We start from the raw sequence: 19,147 nt of genomic DNA on the forward strand, positions 1-19,147 counted from the left end.
CACCTGTCGTCCCGCGTTGCCCCGATGGTTCTCCCCCGATTCACTCGGGGGCCAAAAAGCTCGAGGGGGCCACCGTGAGCTTGGGCTTTAACTATAAGCCCCCCCTCCCTTTTCCCCCGTCGTCGTCGTCGCCCCCTCCCCCCTTCTGCGGGCTATTTTTTTTTCCCCCGTAACATCTCCCTCCCTCCGCTTCTTGTCCCCAGCGCCTTGGCTACCAAATAAAAGCTCTGACCCGCGCCGGTGTTTTGCTTGCCTCGTCACGCGTCGGTCTGACCACATCTCGACAAGACTTGGGCTGTCGTTTCCTTTTTTTTTTTGCCCATCTTTTTACGTTTTTCTTCGAGCTACGTCCTTCGGAGTTGGGACGGGACAGACAGTGAGAACGAACGGGTCTGTGGTTTTTACGGCTTGGGTCGTCTTTGAGCTCGGCTCTTGTGTCGTGACGTTGCCTGTGCGACTGGCCTTGACGACGTCATCATCATGGCCAACCTCGATGCCTGTAAGTCTTTTCAGTCTTGGATGGAGTGAGGTCTCGAGGGCTGGATTCATTACCGCTGCGGGGCCTTTTTTTTTTTTTTTTTTTTTGGTCGTCGTCTCTGTTTTCTACTTCCTCGCCCTCCTGCTACCCCTTTTATGCTCGAAACGAAATCAAATGCTGACCCGGCCCAGGGAATCCCTTCGGTCGCCGCGAGTCCTACAGCGGCGGCTCCATCTTGACCTACAGGCTCCTGACCCTCCTGACCTGGCTCCTCTCCGTCATCGTGTCCGTTTACTATGTCCTCCACGAGCCCAAGGACGGCTTCACCATCCGCCGCCGCATCTGGGACCAGAACGCCCTGTACCGAACCGCCTTCACCATGAACCCTATCCTCGGCGATGTCTACTGGTTAGTCCCCCCCCCTTCCTTCCCCCTTGATGGACACTTCCTCTACCCCCACGACCCACGGATCCCGTCCGTCGCTGACCGCAACACGCTGGGAGAACAGGGTCGGGCTCTTCATCCTCCAGTTCGGGTACATCACCCACCTCTTCTCGCGCAAGCCGGAAGTCGTCAACTGGGCAGCCAGCGTCGGCAGCCATTTCATACTCAACAACCTCTTCCACTTTGCCTTTGTCATGCTCTTTGTCCGCTCGCATTTTGTCTGGGCCGAGATCATCCTCATTGCCAACTTTATCAACCTGTCCATTCTGTACTTTCGCCATAACACGTCGCCGCGCTTCATCCATGCCCCGGTGGCGTCTGGGCCGCTGGCGTGGACCTTTGTGGCCATCTACTGGAACGGCGCCATCATGGTGACGCATCATCACAGCCTGGTGGCCCGCATTTTTGGGAACATCTTTATCTGGTCCATTCTGGCTTACGGCCTGTTCTTCATCGTGACTTTCAAGGTGAGTAGTTTCCCCATCCTTCAGTACTTTGCTATTGAAATAGAGGAGGAACAAGTAAAATAAATGGGAAGAAAAAAACTCGGTTGGCAAGGGCACTCTCAGGAAACGAATCTAATCTCGGCCGCGCCTTGGCAGGACTACACCATGGGCTTCGCGCTCAGCATTCTCTCCGCCGCCATTGGGGTCGCCCAGTTCCAGCGCCAGGTCATTGCCCTGCAGTGGATCTTTGCCTTTGTCATCATGTCCATCCTCTTCCTTGCCACTGTCGGGATTGCCGTACCGGCCTGGACCGGCAGGGACCACCTCTGGCGACGGTCTCCTCCCGCCGATGCCGAGCGCGCTCCCCTTCTCAACGAGTAAACGATGCCGGAACCCAGCAGGCCGGGGTCAACAAGCCAGGGATGCGACGGATAAGGATGTGTGATATGAAAAGGATGCATAAGAGGAGAGATTCCTCCGTCGGGCAAGGCGCTGCAGGCACCCACGATGGACTGTCGTTGGTAAAGGCGGGATTTCACGGTACGGACGATATCTTGGCGGGCTAACTATCGGGTTTTTTTACGCGCAGTTTGTCACGAGATGTCTTGGGGTATCTGTTGTAGCAGCATCAACGACGTGATGTTTGGATTGGCGTTTCGGATGATTCATGATTTGTCCCATGTTCGTCCTCTTCACGATTTGGAGACGAGAGAAAAATCAACCTGCCACTTAATTCTGCCAACCGCGTCTGTTGTCACATCTCACTTATCCAGCGCAAGCATATCAACGGCCAATATTAGCATGTGCCGAGATGGGCCGGCATGAACCTGTTGCCTTGGCGGCTACGGGATGGGAGCCTTTTCTCCGGCTGATGCGACGCCGCACGGGGTCGAATGCGACAAGAGGCGCCTCGACAGGAAGCAAGAGCGAGCCTCGTTCTTCCAGTCTTGGCCACGGCGGCGGATGATGCCGCAGGTGTGGTGTGATTGTAAACGCGGCGAGGGGCCCTCCCTGGCAGCGACTATGAACAGCCTGGCTTGGAAGATGCGGATGCTGCCGTGTTGCTGCGCGCATGCGCCATGTCAATGTAACGCATATTTTCTTCCTCTCCCTTTTCCTCTTCTTCCTCTTCTTTCTCTTTCTCTTCCTCTTCCTCTTCTTACTCTTCTTCCTCTTCTTGGTCTCTTTTTTCATTGCCTTTTGCGGTCCATTCTCCATGTTCCTCTGGGCATGGCAAACCCCCGGTCTCAACACCGTCCACGGTCAATCCTCGATGGCACCATGCCGTACTACACTTTTGACCCTCTCACAGCGCCATCTCAGCTGCCAACTGCACCCGCAGCCGCTCACCGGCCCTTTGCCGACAAGCTCTGCCGTCGTCCGTGATTGCGCAGCCCCAGGCATAGCCAGCGACTGGAGTGCCGGGCAGAGGCACGGACTGCAGAGCAGCAAGCGACTCGATTCGATTCTTGATGCTGGGCTCCGCAGCGCAATGCCGTGCCAACAAACAACACCCCGTCGGGTCAGGTCGAAACGGAGGAAGGGCCGGGGCCGTTGGCTGCGTGGGAGCGAGTGCGTAAAACTTGTTCATCGACACGGCCTTGCGGCGTCTCTTGCTGCGCAGCGTTTTCGCGTTTTTCCCGGGATTGCAGAAAACAAAGACTGTACGAGTGCGTGGTAGTGATTCTGCTGTCGGTGCCGGCGAGGGGTGCCGACGAATACATGGCACATGACCCCTTGGTTGTTGTCAAAGACGATGCTACTCCATTCCTTGTGCCATTACCGCATGGACTGGTGGTTGGCAAAGAGTCGTGGGCTTGGGATGGGAGTAATGGCCATGAGTGGCTTTCGTCCAAGACTGGGAGTCGACGATGATTCGTGTCTGGGAAATACGAGCTTTTGGTAGGTCGGGACTCGGCACGTGGGTCGGTAGGTGGGTGTACGCTGTGCGCACCTGTCGTCGTGCGGGTCCACTCTCTGGCAACAGTGATGTCACTTACAATCAGTGCCTATGTACCTACCACCTGTACCTACCTACCTAGGTACCTAGGTACCTACTTAGTCTGCAAGCTGATGCAACACGGTCGTCCGTCATGGCAACAGCCCATGCACATGCAACTGGCGCCTATGGGCGGCTCGAGCGGCGGCTCGGGCTGATGGGCAGGAGATATTGATTTCAGCTCCTAACTGGCTCCAGCATCTGCCAGCCATTGCCGCGCTTCGCTTCTGCAGAGGACCAACCAGTGTCGAGGTGCAGGCTACATACAGCCCGATCCGCGGCCCCCACGGGCCCCACCTGGGCAAGGTCGAATGACGGATGAATTCTGCTTCTACGGAGTACTATGTAGGTAGCTAGCTAATGTCGGAAGCTTCATCAGACGAGGCTTGCCATCCAAGCGTGAGGCGAAGCTGTTTTCAACGAGTGGAGTTGAGGCTAGCCTAGCTAGCCTAGCCTAGCGCCTAGCGCCTGGCACCTGGCGCCTGGCAGGAGTCAACCGTCGATTGACGGTAACGGCAACGCCGCAACCAGACAACGGCGTACGGCGAGGCAGCCAAGGCCAGGCAAGGCAGCAAGGCAGCAAGGCTTCCTCCGCCAAACCCCAAGTCGCTGGGCTGGGCTCCGCCTTCCCCGTCACCATGTCTCACTCAGCCCCCCCAGTTCAATTCATGCGTCCCGACGGTAATGTAATGGTCGTTGTCAAAAGAAGCAAGTTGACAGCAAACAAGAAAACTCGCCCCCTTGGGTGCTCGGCGCTGCGTATCCCATACGTGTCAGTGTGTTATCGTCCACTTCCATGCTTTGCGCAGCGCCGCCAAGCGTCCGCGTGGCGCGCCATAAACGTCCCAAAGGCGTCTGTTTCATGTTGCATGACTCGGGATTTTCATCCGCCATAACTCCTGACGGGCCGGCTTACTACATGCTGGGGGGGGTCCCTGCTGCCTCGCGCCTCCGTCGTATGTATTCGTCAGTTCGAGTTCGAGGTCGAGTCGAGTCTTTTGCTGCACACGACAGCCATGCCTTCCTTTCCTTGCGCGGTCGGCGCACGCCCCCCCCCGTCTCGATGGCCCTGTCCCAGTCGAGTCGCAGAAATTGACTCGAGTTTCTGCCGCCCGCCGCCCGCCGCCCGCCGCCCGCCGCTCGCCGCCCATTGTCGTCACGGGGGGGTCAATGCCTGCTAGAAAATATTGACGTCTGGTCGGTCTGGTGCGCCGCTTGACCTGCTGGACGGAGACCCCCTTGGGGGCTGTTCGATTCTGCATCCGGAACGGAACAACCAGGAGGCTGGTGTGCAACACGAGATACGAATTCGCTTGCCCGTCTCCGCCCGCGCCACAATTGACTGATTGATTATCCATCTGTCTGACTGACTGACTGACTGTCTGACAGCTCCGCAGGCCCATCCACGTTGTCAAGGATGTCTGTCTGTCTGCAGCCGGGATCGGGCTCCTCTTTGCCATTTGCCAAGCAGTGGGCCGTCCTTTTTTTAGCCGTGCTGCCTCGGGGACAAAATGGACAAAAATTTTGCTTCGTGCGATTTGGCCTACGGAGACGGACTTCGGAGACGATGCGTCTTTTTCCCTGCCCTTCTTTCTCTTGCTGATCGGCCAAACCCGAGATTCTGGAACCCGCCGCATCCCATCGCATCGGTTTTTGGCTGACGCAGAGCTGGCCAGCCTGCCTGCCCAGTGCCCCCATCATCACATCACACATCACACACACCCCCCGGCCCGCCCAGCACAGCACAGGCGCAGCACAGGCGCAGCAAGCTGGGCTTGTTCAATCCGGCTTGAACTCTCGTGTCGCCCCTTTTGCGGATTCCCACAAGCGCACACGCAATACGTTTCGACTTTCACTCACCACTTACCAACTTCACTTACTCCGTACCACGTACCGAGACCCAGTACGCTCGTATAGCCAGTACCTACCGAGTACCATCTTTCCATCTCTCGGGCATCGGTACAAGATTCCACGCAGCATCTCCGCCGACACAGCCTGTCTCGGCCCTGCAGGAGGCGCTCTTATCTCTTGTCGAAATACATGTCTGATCAGGCATCCAATCACTTCTACTCCCCTCCTCCGTCTCTCTCTCTCTCTACCCCCTCTCTTACTCTTTCTCTTTCTCCATTCTTGGCAATCTCCAAGCACAAGCCTTGCCCGACCATCGCAGTCCCTCCCCGGTCCCACTGCTCGATTCAGTCCTTCAGTCCTCCTTTCTACAAAACAACGTCGCCTCCCAGCAACCCCCAGCCATGCCCACGAATCACGACAATAGCAGCTACGTTGGCCTGGAAGCAGGACTGCTGAGCACTCGGGAAGAGGAAAAGATACCGTTTGTCTCGTCCGGACAAGACGAAGAACAGTCGTCCCCAGGACCCCGCCAATTGGAGACCCTGCCGTCCGGGAAAATGTCTCCCCTCAAGCGAGGCGTCATGATATTCATCATGTGCCTGCTCGCCGGCCTGGGACTTGCTCTGGCCCAGGACACTTCTTTTTCGAAATGCCTGAGCTGGGCTCCCGGCCGCGGCGATCTTCACTTCATATCCGCTCGATCGCTCCATGCAAAGCGCGATCAAGCCTCGTTAAACAACTCAACTGCTCCGTCGTCCACAGCCGAACCCCAGCAATCCACGTCCATTGCACCAGTGGCTTCTGCTTCCTCGGCTCGTAAGTTGTTCGCATCCATGCATCTCATCTGCAGTCTGGTCTCGGCCCATTTTGTGCCACTGGCGCTTCCCCAAGATGCTCACAACAAGCTCCTTTGTAGAAACCTCCGTGGCGGCGACGCCTTCAACAACCAGCAACGACCCCCCTCCGTCCTCGTCAAGTCTCGTCCTTGTCCCTAGTAGCACGAGCACTCCGAGTGCGCTGCCGGCCACCTCACTGCCCACAACAACGAATCCCCTCGCCACTTCAAGCGATGCGATGCCTTCAAGCAGCTCACTCGTCGCCATCACGCAAACAACCTCTCGAGACTCTGGAACATCTTCTTCCCCTGGTACGTCTTCGACGAGACAAGAGACTGTCTCTGAATCTTCTTCCTCAAGTCTAGCACAACCGTCCTCTTCCACTAGGTCAACCACCGAACAGCCGTCCTCCTCCACCGGCCTTGCTTCCTCTGCACCTATTTCTAGTATGTGTTGTCCTCGCATGATTCACTGCTTGACCATGACATCCCCTTTGCAATCTCTTGCTACCCTTGCCTTGAATACCCATCCGCAAAGTGCTTTTCGGACTGCAAATAAGACTTGTTCTCCCTTGTATTTCCCAAACTATGTTTAGTTCAAGATCTATCCCATCCCTTTTCATCCAGCCATAAAATCCCCACCTCAAACATCCATCTCGCCTTTCTGTGCCTCACCATCCCACACATCTGCATCACGTCGGACTCGGCGCTGAGCATTGACACTGGTTACAACGCGACCCTCCAAATCATGCACCACACGTGTCTTTTGCTCAATGCCTAACGTCATTTACAGCAACTTTATCCACAACCTTGAGTTCCTCAGCATCATTTGCCTCTCCCACATCCTCTAAATCAACTGGTGCGTTTTCCCACTCTATTTTTTCATCACACTTGCTGTGTGTCCTTTTATGCGCAAAGCTGCCATGAAACCCCAGCTTGAAAGCATTCATGAAAACCCTCTCATGTTTGAAAGAGCACGAAAGATCCATTGCTGACTGACTGGGAAAACAGCCACGTCCTCGAAGCCGGCACCCAGCTCCCCAAAAATCCAAAGCACCATTACTACTGGACTGGTGGCCACATCTAGTCCGGTGGCGCAGACGCTGACGACCACGCTGCCTGACGGTGGCACCCTGACCATCACGTCGACTTCGTGGGTTGCTATTCAGCCAACCGGAAAAGCCACCTCGACCTCTCAACCCAAACTCCAGAATGCAGCTCCCAAGTGTAACGACCACTGGACTCTTTCCCTTTGCGCTGCAGCCGCTGCTCTCGGCTTGCTGCTGATCTAAACACGAGGCATCCGGAAATAGCCGGATCTCGTTTTGCCATTGATTTGGGAAGATGATTGTTTTAGCATAGCAGGGCGATGTGTGTTCCTTTTAGTGCTTCGGATTTCAGTCATTCTCTCATTTAACGATTCACGACTATCTTTAAGGTTATTTTGGTTATTTTGCAAAAGATGAAAATAATAGCGCAGCTATGTCGCGCCGAGCGTTTGGCAGGGATATAGAACATGCACCAGGGAGAATAATAGGGCTAGACTGGTTAGAGATAATAGTGTCATTGGGATTGGCTATTCGGCATCAAGATATACAATGTTTGGCCGGTGGCTGTGGGTGGAAGGGCTCCCCGTGTACAATGTGGGAGCACACATGGGAGTACATAATGAGATAGCGTGCTTGAGCATCGGAAACGTTTCGACTCGAAAATGCAATTCGATGACCAGAGGCAGGGGGAAAAGTGGTGACGCCGTTCCAAGCACACTTTCCATAAAGTACAAGTAGAAGCCCGCTGCAAAACGACAGACCGGTTATCGTTGCCGGCCTGCAGTTTCCTCGAAGAGGTTGTTGATTGATTCCGCGGACGTGTTGCCGGACGTGCTGCCGGACGTGTTGCCGGACGTGTTGGCCAACATTGATTAACCCGGTCCAATCTTTGGCATGTCGTGGTGCTCGCTCAGTTTCGACAGGTAAGTGTTGAGTTCCTCCACCCGTTCCTTGTGCGTCTTGAGCAGTTCCGGCCGCGCGCTAGACGATTCCGCCAGTTTCTGAAGCTGCAGATGCGCAAAAGTGTAAGCGCCACGCAGCCAAGGGACAAAAGAAAAGACGGGAAGGGAAAAAAAAAAAAAAAAAAAAAGACAACCGAGACGGGCATCGGACCGTGGCCACTCACGCGCTTCTTCCTGACCAGTTCGTATCGTCTCTCCGCCTCGGTCTTTAGCACAGGCGCGTTGGTTTCCTCGGCGCCATGCTCTGACGAGGGGCTGCTCTTGGCGACAACGGCCTCTTGGGCCGCGGACAAGCCCTTCTCGAGGGTCGCTTTGCTGGTCGTCTTTTCCTTGTGCTTCTGCTTCTGCTTCTGCTTCTGCTTCTGCTTCTGCTTCTTGTGGATTTTGGCGCCTTTGATCTTGAGAGCGCCGCCCGCGGCGGCTGTGTAGTCGTCCGACGGCATGGTGGCCGGCTGGCTTTGAATGAGAGTTGGGGACGGGGACTGGGGACGTTTTTGGGGTCGAGGTCGGGGTCGAGGTCGGGGTCGGGGTCGGGGTGGATGAGGTCAGAGGGGCAGGGCGGCGGGCGTTGATTGGTGGTTGATGCTGGTGGTTGATTGGCCAATCACGCACGCATTTTGCTGGGCCCGTTGGAGCCTTGGAGCGCGGAAGAGGAAGCAGCAAGGGGCAGGCGCCGTTTCCCTGGCAGGCGGGGCAGGCGGGGGCACCTCTAGCGTCCAGTGGCCCAGGCCACTGTCCAACCGTGCAATGCATGCCTAACCTGACTCGGCCAGGCGGGCTTTTTTTTTCGTCCTGCCTGTGCCTCCTATTACATACATACCATCAACACAACACACCACATCCCTTTTCCAGAGATTGATTTTCTTGGCCATAGACATAGACACTATCAGCATATCGTTTCGTTGCTACAAGCTTGCCTTTTCCTACTCCATCTTTTCCATCATCTACTCCGCAGCCGCATCGGCGTCTCGCTTTGCAACGGCCCACCCTCAACAACCCCTGTCCCACGACGGCAACAACCACGACGAGTTTGAAGCTTCCTGGCCCACCGCCTTCCGCGTTGCACGAGCGACAGATTCTCTCCTCGAGTTTGGCCTCGCCGATATGATTCGTTGCTGATCCCCCCTACAGCTGCATCGTTCGTCCGAGAGTAGAGGCTTGGGTCCGTCGTCAGTCGCAACCCACCACCCACCCGTCCGTATCAAGCATTGCTACCCCTCCGAGGGAGACTCCTTCGATGCCTTCTTATTCTGTGCAATCGCAGTCGCGAGACTCCCTGGAGCTGGCATCGCTGGTCAGCTCGAGTATGCTCAACGAGGGCGCCGCATCAGAAGTATCATCTCGGCCGAGCATCTCATCATCACGACGACTGTCACTAGTAGAGGAAGAGGACCCCCTGGACGGCGGCAACCCTGCCGCCGGTGGGCTAGGACGGTCGCACTCTGGCTCGTCAACCTTCGACTTTGCCGCGACTCTGTTTCCTCTGAGCTCAACCACGGGAGATGGAGGATATGCGCCCATCGGAGCGTCAACCTCGGGGGCACGACCAGGCGGCGGTGCGCTGGGAGGCGGATCGTTGGAGAAACGCAAGACCTTGACCTACCTGAACGGCCTGTCGTTGGTCATCGGCCTCATGATCGGCTCAGGCATATTTTCCTCGCCTAGTCAGATCAGCGCCAAGGTTGGGTCTCCGGGCGCGGCCTTGGTCGTGTGGGTAGTGGCCGGAGCCTTGGCCTGGACGGGAGCGGCGTCATATGCCGAGCTGGGAGGTGCCATACCGCTCAACGGAGGTGCGCAAGTCTACCTTGCCAAGATTTTCGTGGAGCTTGCGGGATTCCTGTTTACCTGGACGGCCGTTCTGGTGCTCAAGCCGGGAAGCTCTGCCATCATTGCCATCATCATGGGCGAATACTTTGTGCGCGCCATCATCGGAGCCCAGGCCGAGCACGTCAACCCGTGGGTCAACAAGTCGGTGGCTTTGGTGGGCATATTCGCCGTGACGTTGTTCAGCTGCATCTCCACGCGCATGGCCACGCGCATCAACGACCTTCTCATGTTTTTCAAGTTTGCCGCTCTGCTCTTCGTCACCGTGGTTGGCATCGTTGTCGCCGCTACGGGGCATACTTTCAAGGGCGAAAAGGACGTGGCCTGGAGGGCCAAGGATTGGTTCAGCGACACCTCGTTGGACCTCTCGAGCTGGGCAGTAGCTCTATACGGCGGCCTCTGGGCATACGATGGGTGGGAAAACGTAAGTTCCGCAGATCCCTTCACATCCCGGGGGGGTTTTTTTTTATTTTTTTTTTCATTTCTTTATAAATAAAGTTTCCGTTCATTGATGATTTCGGGAGGGGAAAAAAAAACCAAATAGACAAACTATGTCGTGGGGGAGTTTCGCAGCCCCGGCAGGGACCTCCCACGAGTCATCCACACCGCCTTGCCGCTCGTGATAACGAGCTACGTGCTGGCGAATGTGGCCTACTTCCTGGTTCTGCCGGTGGAAGAGGTGAATGGCTCCAACACGGTGGCCGTCATGTTTGGCTCCAAGGTGTTTGGCCCGGTCGGATCAGTCACGATTGCTCTCATGGTCAGCGCAAGCTGCCTCGGGTCTCTCACGTCATCCACCTTCACGACCGGCCGGCTGGTCTATGCCGCCGGCAAAGAGGGCTACCTCCCAGAGGTATTCGGCAGAATCGGCGTCGGCAACGGCGACTCGAGCTTGTCAACGCAACGCACGCGCGGCTGGCTGTCCCGGACGGCGCACCGCCTCCTGGGGGACGGGGAAATGGGTCTGTTCTTCACGCCCATCTACGCCTTGGTCCTGAACGGCGTCATTACCGCAGCGTACTGCGTCGTCGGCGAGTTTGGCACGCTCGTCACCTTTTACGGCGTCGCGGGATACACGTTTTACTTTTGCGCGGTCCTGGGGCTCATCGTCCTGCGCGTCAGGGAACCCGGGCTCGAGCGGCCGTACAAGACGTGGATTACGACGCCCATCATCTTTTGCTGCGTCAGCCTGTTTCTGCTGAGCAGGGCCGTCTTTGCGCGGCCGGTCCAGACCCTCGCCGTGGTTGGCTTTGTCATTGCCGGCATCCCCGTCTACTTTTGGCGCATCCGCCAAAGGGACGGGCTGCGGAGGAGTGTCGGCGACGACGGCCAGCGCAGGCCGTGGTGGCGGTTCTGGCGAAGATGATGATGGGGATGATGATGATGAAGAAGAAGAAGAAGAAGAAGATGTTGTTGAAGACGAAGAACAAGGGGAACCAAGTGGGGAAAGCGACGTGAGGCATCCTGTCGGCGTACACCGGGTCGTTAGGTGAGGTGGGTGTCGGGAGGTTGGTTTCACGGCTGCGCAAGAGATGGGCGGGCATTTAATCCCGAATCATGGCCGGCGTGTGATTCTTGGACAAACGAGCGTCTTTGCCTTTCTTTTTTTTTTTTTTTTTTTCCATCATATTTCTGTTTTTATTATAGTGAGCGAAAGAAAAGAAACAACGCCGGCTGGCTCTGGGAAACCAACATGGGCGCGGGCGATCAAGAGGCGGGTCTAAAAACTACCAAAATAAGGTAGTACAACATTATTGAAACCCATTCCAAAGCTGCGCGCCTGCACCTACTTGCTGAGGCGAATGTGCCGAACCTCCCTGCTAGGTGATGCGATGCTTTCCGGGGACGAGGGGCGACGGGGCGGAGCAGGTCGTGCTGGCATGAAGCACGGTCGGCGGGGCGGGGGGGACGGGACAAAGGGTGGGGAGTGGAGGAGGGTCGAGTGCGTCTGCGGGAGTGGCAGTGGCTGCATGTCGTGAGTAAGTGCGTATGCATCACGAGGGAGAAGAGAAGGCGCTGTGAGGGGAAGCCTGAGAGTGGTGATGATGGCGGTGGGAAACACGGCAAGTGAGCCTGCACGAATGGAGAGTTTATTTATTATCCGTCAAGGGTGCAAGCGACGGAGGATAACTAAATCACCGCTTAGAGCAAGTCTGTGTACAGATGGATTAAACACGGGGTTGGCAAGTGGTGCTGCACAGAACTGGGTGGGTGGTGATGGGACTCGGTCGAGGCAAAGGGTACGATCGTATGAGTGGTCGGAACCTGCCGAGCAAGCCTGGGCGATGAAGGCGGGAATGGGATGAAACGAGGTCGAAAAGCGTCTGGACGAATGAATGAATGAATGAATGAAACATGGGAGCAAGCAAGCACAAAAAAGAGTCGGGATGGATGAAACAGCAAACGGGGCCGCGCCGCGTGATCAAACAGGCTGTGCTAGGTCGCTCGGATACACAATTCGCGGCAGGTGCACTGCAAAACTCTTTTCCTATGTACTAGAAAACTCTGGGTGGGGATCCCTGGACTCCTGGATTCCCATATTTCGGTCCTGCCCCCCCCCCCCCCCCTCGGTCAACCTCGCTTGCCGTACGCCTTGGTGGCATAGTCGCCCTGGTGGACGATGAGGTCCTCGGGACGGTAGTCGTGCTTGCCGGAGAGGTAGCTGGCCAGGATCGACTTGACGCCGTCGGCGTAGCGCTTCTGGGCGTCCAGGGACGTCCCGGACATGTGGGGGACCATGGCGTTGCCGCCGCCAAACGGATTCTTGGCCGTGCGCAGGGGGTGATTGCGCTCGGCGGGCTGGGGGAACCAGACGTCGCCGCCGTAGCCGGCCAGATGGCCAGACTCGAGCGCCGCGGCGACGTCTTCCTTGACGACAATGGCGCCGCGAGCGGTGTTGACGAGATACGAGCCTTTTTTTTTTTTTTTTTTGGGGTTGCCCCGGTGTGAGCTAGCTGCTTTCCCGCTTCAGGCCCGTCGTCATCGGGTCATCGGTGTGCATGGCTCACCTTTCTTCATCTTGGCAATGAGGTCCTTGTTGAACAGGCCCTTGGTCTGCTCGTGCAGCGGGCAGTTGATGGTGACGACGTCGCAGGCCTCGAGCATGTCTTCGAGGTTGTCGACGCGCCTGCAGCCGATCTCGCGCTCCTTTTCCGGGCTGAGCGGCTGGTAGTCGTAGTACAGCAGCTCCTTGCAGTCAAAGGCCTTGAGGCGGCGCAGGACGCGCTCGCCGATGCGGCCGACGGCGACGGTGCCGACCACCTTGTTCTCCAGGTCGTACTCCTGCTTGGCGACGGCGGCGACGTCCCAGTCGCCGCGCTCAACCTGCTCGTGCGCGGGGACAAAGTTGCGCACCAGCACGAGGATGGTCATGACGACGTGCTCGGCCACCGACACGACGTTGCTGCCGGTGACCTCGGCGACGGTGACGCCGCCGTTGGTCTTGTTGGCCGCGTCGAGGTCGACGTGGTCGGAGCCGATGCCGGCGGTGACGGCCAGCTTGAGCTTGCGGGCTTTGGCCAGGCGCTCGGCCGTCAGGTAGCCGGGGTGGAAGCTGCACGATCCGTTAGCGAGCGGGGGGAAGGGGCAAAGGAACGAGGCCGGCACGTCGGCGTGTCCCCAGGGGTTTTGCGTCTTTTGCCTCACGGGGTGGTGATGATGATTTCGGCATCGACGAGTTCTTGGTCAAACTTGGAATCCGCGCCCTCCTTGTCCGAGGTGGTGACGAGGGTGTGGCCCTGGTCCTGGAGCCATTTGCGCAGCCCGAGCTCGTTCTCCGTCGTGCCGAGCAGCTCGGGCACCTTCAAGTTGTGGAACAAGGCCCAGACGGGAATCGGGGTTAGCGCTGCACAAATGATGATGATGGTGATGATGGTGATGATATGGACCGGAATCATGGGGGGGAGGACGGGGGGGGAGCAAAGGTTCCCCTTGAGCTTCCCCGCGCTTCTGTGTGACCCGTCGGTTGTTGGTTGGTTGGTTGGTTGGTTGGTTGGTTGGTTGGTTGGTGGGGGGGGGGCAATTGGCCCCAGCGCAACAAGGTTTCCCCGCTTCCTGTGCGGGGGAAAACGAAAGAAACAAAGTTACCAGCGCAGCATCATCTTATGGCAAGAAAAAAAAAGAAAAAAAAAAAAAGAAAAAAAACTGCAAAACGGGGTCACTTACGTCCTTGGCATGCTGGCCGCCGTCGTAGAGAACGAGGAGAACTTTGACCTGTTTCACCAGCAGCTGTGTCAGCGCGTTGCCTTTGCAACGCAGCAAGGCTTGTTTCGTTGTTGTCGGGAACCGGGCAGCTGTGAGCAACAGCACGGTTGACGCCAAACTGGCGCGACGCACACAACAACAGGGTGACAGGGTGCAAAGGGGGGGGGGGGGCCGGAAACAATGGTACATACCATTGCGGCAAAGCGTTTGCTGCAGGGAAACCAGTTGAAGCAAGCTTGGGATGCCTAGCCGAAGCAAGTCGTGAGTCGTGGCGTGGCCTTTTGAAAGAACAAGAGAAGCAACAAAGCAGATAGATGGTCGAGGAGGGCCAGAAGGGGGGGGGGGAAACAGACGTCGTCGTGGCTCCTTTACGTGTCAGAGCAGGCTTTGAATGTGTACGGCGAGGCTGGATTCCCCAAACCGGGCTAGAAGGGCGGCAGGAGCAGGAATCCGTTTGTCATGGAATCCGTCCCAGTCCCAGAACCGGCGGGGAGGCGGGCTGGGTATTTATGCTGACGCCCTTGGATCGTCATGTCCGTGGTTTGCTCTGCTCTGCTCTGCCCTGCTCTGCCCTCTGCTCTGCCCTGCTCTGCCCTGCTCTGCCCTCTGCTCTGCCCTGCTCTGCCCTCTGCTCTGCCCTCTGCTCTGCCCTCTGCTCTTCTCTGCTTGATGCAGGTCATGCCTGGGCATCAATCCTGTCCGTCACACCGACTTGTCGACGAACCATAAACAAGCAAACATGCCATTTCAGCATCGACGCTTCTCGCATGGAGTTCGGCATCCCTGAGCAGTAGAAGAGCAAGTCCACGCAGGCGACCGGCTAGCCCCTCAACGCCGGCGGGCCAAGTGGGGCGCTGCCCTCTTCTCGTCCCAATGAAAAGGCCGGGCCATGCAAGGCATTTCCAATGAAGCTGGAAGCTTGTATAGACGAGCCCTGCTGGGCTCACGATCCGCCCGCGACCCGCGACCCGCGACCCGCGACCCGCGACCCGCTTCCCCGTGACCCGCTTCCCCGCGGGAAGCCGCCCAGAACCCAGAGCGGGGCAGGTCAGCGGCGCGGAGGAATTTCGGCTTTCGGCTTTCGGCTTTTGGCTTTCGGCTTTGGCTGTTAAGATGAGTGAGAGGTTGGTGGCAGCTGGTGGCTGCTGGTGGCAGTGGCACAGCAGCCAGGCGGGCCGTCGTCGACTTTGTTGGCTCCAGTCTGGCCCTCTGGCAGTCTGGCAGGCAGTTCTCATGCCTCGACGGATCTCAGATTCACCCCCTTACCCAGGCAGATCAAGAGATGACACCAGGGCTCGCTTGGACTTGCTTCAAGCAACACAATGCTGCTTTGTTCCTGGGTTGCATGATTCTGTCACCTCTTGCCCATGGATCACATGCTTCCCCCCATCTCGGGCTAGTGCGCCATTTGTCCCCAATCTCACGTCCAACTCGCCTTTGCCTAGGTATCCAGCAACCAGGCCAGAAGGAGAAGACCAAAAAAAAAAAAAAAGAAGAAAAAGGACAGTCAGACAGACACGCCATCCACCATCCCTACCAATCCACGGTGATGCCACGCCCTCTCATCGTCGCCTCCTTCAACAGAGAGCCAAAGCCCCGGCTGCAGAGCCGCCGATCCATGGTTCGGACGCTGCGTTGACGTAGCAATGATGGGTCCGAGCGACACGGAAGAAGACATTGTGGCCATGCCATGGAAGCCCATGGTTCATGCTCATGCTCGACATCAGGGGGCTATGCGACCTCGGATGTGCAGAGTACCTACCTGCTGGCGGGATTGCCCCCCCCCCCCCCCAAATGCACCGGCTCCAGGATGGTGCCTAAACTTATGCACTACAGGGGTATCCGCCACTTGAGCCTTACCACGAGCCATGGCTGTTGGTGAGCAAGGAATGGGGGTCATGGTGATGCCCCCCCCTTATCTCTGCTTTCACAGGAGGGGCTTATTGTCTGTGCAGCTGTGCTCCCACGTGGCTCTTCCAATCAGATGTTGGCCGACTTGGTTGGGAATAGACTCGCCGACCAGCGACCAGCGACCAGCGACCAGCGAAAGACCAGCGAAAGACCAGCGAAAGACCAGCGAAAGACCAGCAAAAGACCAGCAGCTGGCGTCTGGCGATGCGCTTGACACGGGCAACAGCCATAGACGCACACACCGATTGCATCGCTTTGTCTTGTTGAGGGATCGGTTGACGGATGGAGCTCAAGGTGACTGTCGACAGACAACCTCCTCCATTCAAGTAGAGAGGGCGCCGCCAGGTCCACGACCAGCTGACGGTTCAGTCCGAGCGCTCCTTGCTGCTCTGCCGTCTACCGTCTGCCGTCTGCCGTCTGCCGTCTGCCGTGAAGAAGTCGATCAGGTACCAGTTCTTCGACAAATGCTTCACCCCTCTGCATCGCTGCCCTTGACTGCGCTGCAAGCCGAATGTCATCTCGCCGCTACAATTGCCTTGTTTTGCCCTCCCACACCTTGCTCACCTGGCGTTCTGGCATCCTGGCGCCTTGGCGTCCTGGCGCCCTGGCGTTCTGGGCGTTGGTCATCCACACGCCCAACACTGTTTCGCTTTGCACTCGCTGTTGGACCAAGAGAGCTCACCCGGTCTCAAACAAACTAAACGATAGGTCAACAAAATCGTCTCTGAAAGCTTCCTATTGGCTCGCTCGTGGCATCCAGCTCTTGCGCCAGCACCTTGAAAGACGGTTGGCCTTGTCCCGGCGAATGACAGGTCCCAGATGTAAGTTGCATCTCGTTACAAGCAACCGCTCGACGCCCGCATGAACTATCGTGGCTTGTCAGCACGTCATTTGAGCAAGTCCCGACCTTATGTAAGGCGAAACAAAACGCACGGCAGATTTCCCAATTGCTCCTCGATGGAAACCAGTCAAGCAGCAAGACTAGGGGGCAGGGTGCTGACCCTTTTCCTTGGGCCCATGCCGCCGCGGCCTCAATTATACTGGTCATACACACGAGTCTCGTCGCTTCAGTCGCGGATGGACTCGACAATTGCCGCCTCTTCTGCAGCTGTCTTTTCCAGACCTCTGGGAAAGGCATGGCCTCTTTTTTTGGCTGGAAATATCAGTAATCAGCCCACAAACATGGCAAACGCCTCCAGACCAGGAGTAGCCAGATGTGGCTTGCTGGGCACACCATTTGGCAGACGAAAGGGTCCTTGCCCCCCCACCCCCCCCCCCATCTTTTGTCTCATCAAGATATGTGGATGTGGAGCAGGGGAACGCGAGAGGGGCTGACGCAGTCTTGCGAAAGCCTTTTTTAGTTTCTTTCCAACCTGCGATACGATCTCGGCGGGACGACGTGCCTGGGAACAGGGAGCCATAAGGATCACGGTTATTTATGGGGTTGCCGCTCGGTTTCTTGCTGTGGGAAGATTTCCAGCTTCTTATCTCGGTGTCCCTTTTTTTTTTTTTACTACGTGTGTGTGTGTGTGTTTTCCTTTTTTTCATTTTCATCTTCTTCTTCATGAAATTCAGCCATTATACGTTGCAAAGCGACTTCGATGCTCTTCAAGACATCGAGAAACACATACATCTCCTTTTCGGAAACCGCAACGTCCCGTGTTTCCGTCATCCCTCTCCTCAATGGAGTTCATGCCTCCCATGCAGCCCAACGAAGTAGGCTACTTCGTTGGGCCACCCATCGACTATCCCTTTTGGCAGGATGAGCCATGGAACGGATACATGGAGAGCTGTGGCCCTGCTTTTGCAAACCTGTTTGAGGAGAATTCGCAAGCGTCGTCTTTCAGCGACAACATGGCCTGGCTCAGCAACAACACCCACGACCCGTTTTACGCCACGAGCCCCGAGTCGCCGTGGACGACGTCTCCCACGACCGAAGAAGCGCCCGTGATCAAGTTTGATATCCAGACTCAGAGCAGTCAAGGCTCGGGGTCGAAACGGAAGCGCAAGCAGCCAGCCGGCGTCAAGCAGGCTCAGCAATTCCAGAAGCCGACAGGCAAACGAGTCCGCAGGACCCGCTCAAGATCCTTGTCGTCCAGCGGAAAGTCGGTTATCAAGACGGAAGATGCGGCCAGCGCCAAACCCGTGAGCCACCAGACTAGCTTTGTCAGCGGCAGCGGCGGCGGCGGCGGCGGCGGCGGCAGCACCATCATAACCACCACCACCAACAACAACAGCAGCAGCAGCAACAGCAACAGCAACAACAACAGCAACAGCAACAGCAGCAGCAACAGCAACAGCAACAGCAACAGCAACAGCAACAGCAACAGAAACAGCAACAGCAACAACAGCAGCAGCAGCAGCAGCAACAGCAACGGCAATGGCAGTAGCAACAGCAGCAGCAACAACGACAGCAACAACAACATCATAAGCAGCATCAGAGGCAGCTGCAGTGACTTGAGCATCAGCAAGGGCAACAGCATATACAAGACCAAAAGCAACAGCAACAGCAACAGCAACTGCAACAGCAGCTGCAACAGCAACTGCAACAGCAACTGCAACAGCAACTGCAACAGCAACTGCAACAGCAATTGCAACAGCAACAAAGAAGACGTTTACCAAGAGCGAAGCCGCATTGCATCCAACAAGTTCCGGGAGCGCAAAAAGAACGAGATTGCGCAGCTCGAGTCAGAGGAGTACAACATAGAAGACGTGAACCGCCAGCTGCGCAGCGCCCTGGACGAGCTCACGAGCGAGATTCTGTCTCTCAAAATGCAGATACTGCAGCACACCAACTGCAACTGCGAACTGATCCAAGCCTACATCAACAAAGAAGCGTTGCATTTTGTCCAGAGCTTAGAAAGCGTCAATGCCTAGAAGCAAAAACGGGGGGAATGCCGCTAGCCAGCGGCCAGGGGCCGCCGGTTGAAGGTGAAGGCGGGCAGGGTGTCTCTCTCTTTTTTTTTTTTTTTTTTTTTTTTTGGTAATTCTGACCGGTAGTTCTAGTCCCCTGCGTCATATACATCACCCCTTTATGAAATGTAATGTATCTATCTGGCCATTCTTTACGTTTCTTTTTTTTGGGTCATTTTTTTGGGGCATTTCTATTTCTGTTATGGGGGAGGCAAGATTTCTAGCAACGAGC

The 19,147-nt window shown here is 56.7% G+C and overlaps 7 protein-coding genes across 7 annotated transcripts; 4 read left to right on the plus strand and 3 right to left on the minus strand.

Annotated features, from left to right (window-relative positions):
• Positions 1 to 480: 480 nt before the first annotated feature.
• UV8b_06837 (uncharacterized protein) lies at positions 481 to 1,749 on the plus strand (the record flags this gene model as incomplete). The annotated part of the gene is made up of 4 exons (XM_043144334.1): positions 481 to 499; positions 670 to 886; positions 987 to 1,389; positions 1,525 to 1,749. 4 exons carry the CDS (start codon positions 481 to 483, stop codon positions 1,747 to 1,749), a joined length of 864 nt encoding a protein of 287 aa, XP_043000269.1.
• A 3,870-nt stretch (positions 1,750 to 5,619) lies between these two features.
• Positions 5,620 to 7,345, plus strand: UV8b_06838 (uncharacterized protein; the record flags this gene model as incomplete). The annotated part of the gene is made up of 4 exons (XM_043144335.1): positions 5,620 to 6,034; positions 6,135 to 6,500; positions 6,847 to 6,912; positions 7,065 to 7,345. 4 exons carry the CDS (start codon positions 5,620 to 5,622, stop codon positions 7,343 to 7,345), a joined length of 1,128 nt encoding a protein of 375 aa, XP_043000270.1.
• Positions 7,346 to 7,974: 629 nt separating this feature from the next.
• UV8b_06839 (uncharacterized protein) lies at positions 7,975 to 8,507 on the minus strand (the record flags this gene model as incomplete). The annotated part of the gene is made up of 2 exons (XM_043144336.1): positions 7,975 to 8,109; positions 8,229 to 8,507. 2 exons carry the CDS (start codon positions 8,505 to 8,507, stop codon positions 7,975 to 7,977), a joined length of 414 nt encoding a protein of 137 aa, XP_043000271.1.
• A 794-nt stretch (positions 8,508 to 9,301) lies between these two features.
• Positions 9,302 to 11,254, plus strand: UV8b_06840 (uncharacterized protein; the record flags this gene model as incomplete). The annotated part of the gene is made up of 2 exons (XM_043144337.1): positions 9,302 to 10,312; positions 10,433 to 11,254. The coding sequence occupies 2 exons, from the start codon at positions 9,302 to 9,304 to the stop codon at positions 11,252 to 11,254; spliced, it is 1,833 nt and encodes a 610-aa protein (XP_043000272.1).
• A 1,205-nt stretch (positions 11,255 to 12,459) lies between these two features.
• UV8b_06841 (uncharacterized protein) lies at positions 12,460 to 14,832 on the minus strand (the record flags this gene model as incomplete). The annotated part of the gene is made up of 7 exons (XM_043144338.1): positions 12,460 to 12,800; positions 12,897 to 13,441; positions 13,534 to 13,688; positions 14,053 to 14,100; positions 14,283 to 14,336; positions 14,445 to 14,457; positions 14,816 to 14,832. 7 exons carry the CDS (start codon positions 14,830 to 14,832, stop codon positions 12,460 to 12,462), a joined length of 1,173 nt encoding a protein of 390 aa, XP_043000273.1.
• Positions 14,833 to 15,598: 766 nt separating this feature from the next.
• UV8b_06842 (uncharacterized protein) lies at positions 15,599 to 15,793 on the minus strand (the record flags this gene model as incomplete). The annotated part of the gene is made up of 1 exon (XM_043144339.1): positions 15,599 to 15,793. The coding sequence occupies one exon, from the start codon at positions 15,791 to 15,793 to the stop codon at positions 15,599 to 15,601; it is 195 nt and encodes a 64-aa protein (XP_043000274.1).
• A 1,892-nt stretch (positions 15,794 to 17,685) lies between these two features.
• Positions 17,686 to 18,879, plus strand: UV8b_06843 (uncharacterized protein; the record flags this gene model as incomplete). Its single annotated transcript, XM_043144340.1, has 1 exon — positions 17,686 to 18,879. The coding sequence occupies one exon, from the start codon at positions 17,686 to 17,688 to the stop codon at positions 18,877 to 18,879; it is 1,194 nt and encodes a 397-aa protein (XP_043000275.1).
• Between the last annotated feature and the right edge of the window lie 268 nt (positions 18,880 to 19,147).

Source organism: Ustilaginoidea virens, chromosome 5 (genome assembly GCF_000687475.1).
Source record: "Ustilaginoidea virens chromosome 5, complete sequence".
NCBI classification, from domain to species: domain Eukaryota; kingdom Fungi; phylum Ascomycota; class Sordariomycetes; order Hypocreales; family Clavicipitaceae; genus Ustilaginoidea; species Ustilaginoidea virens.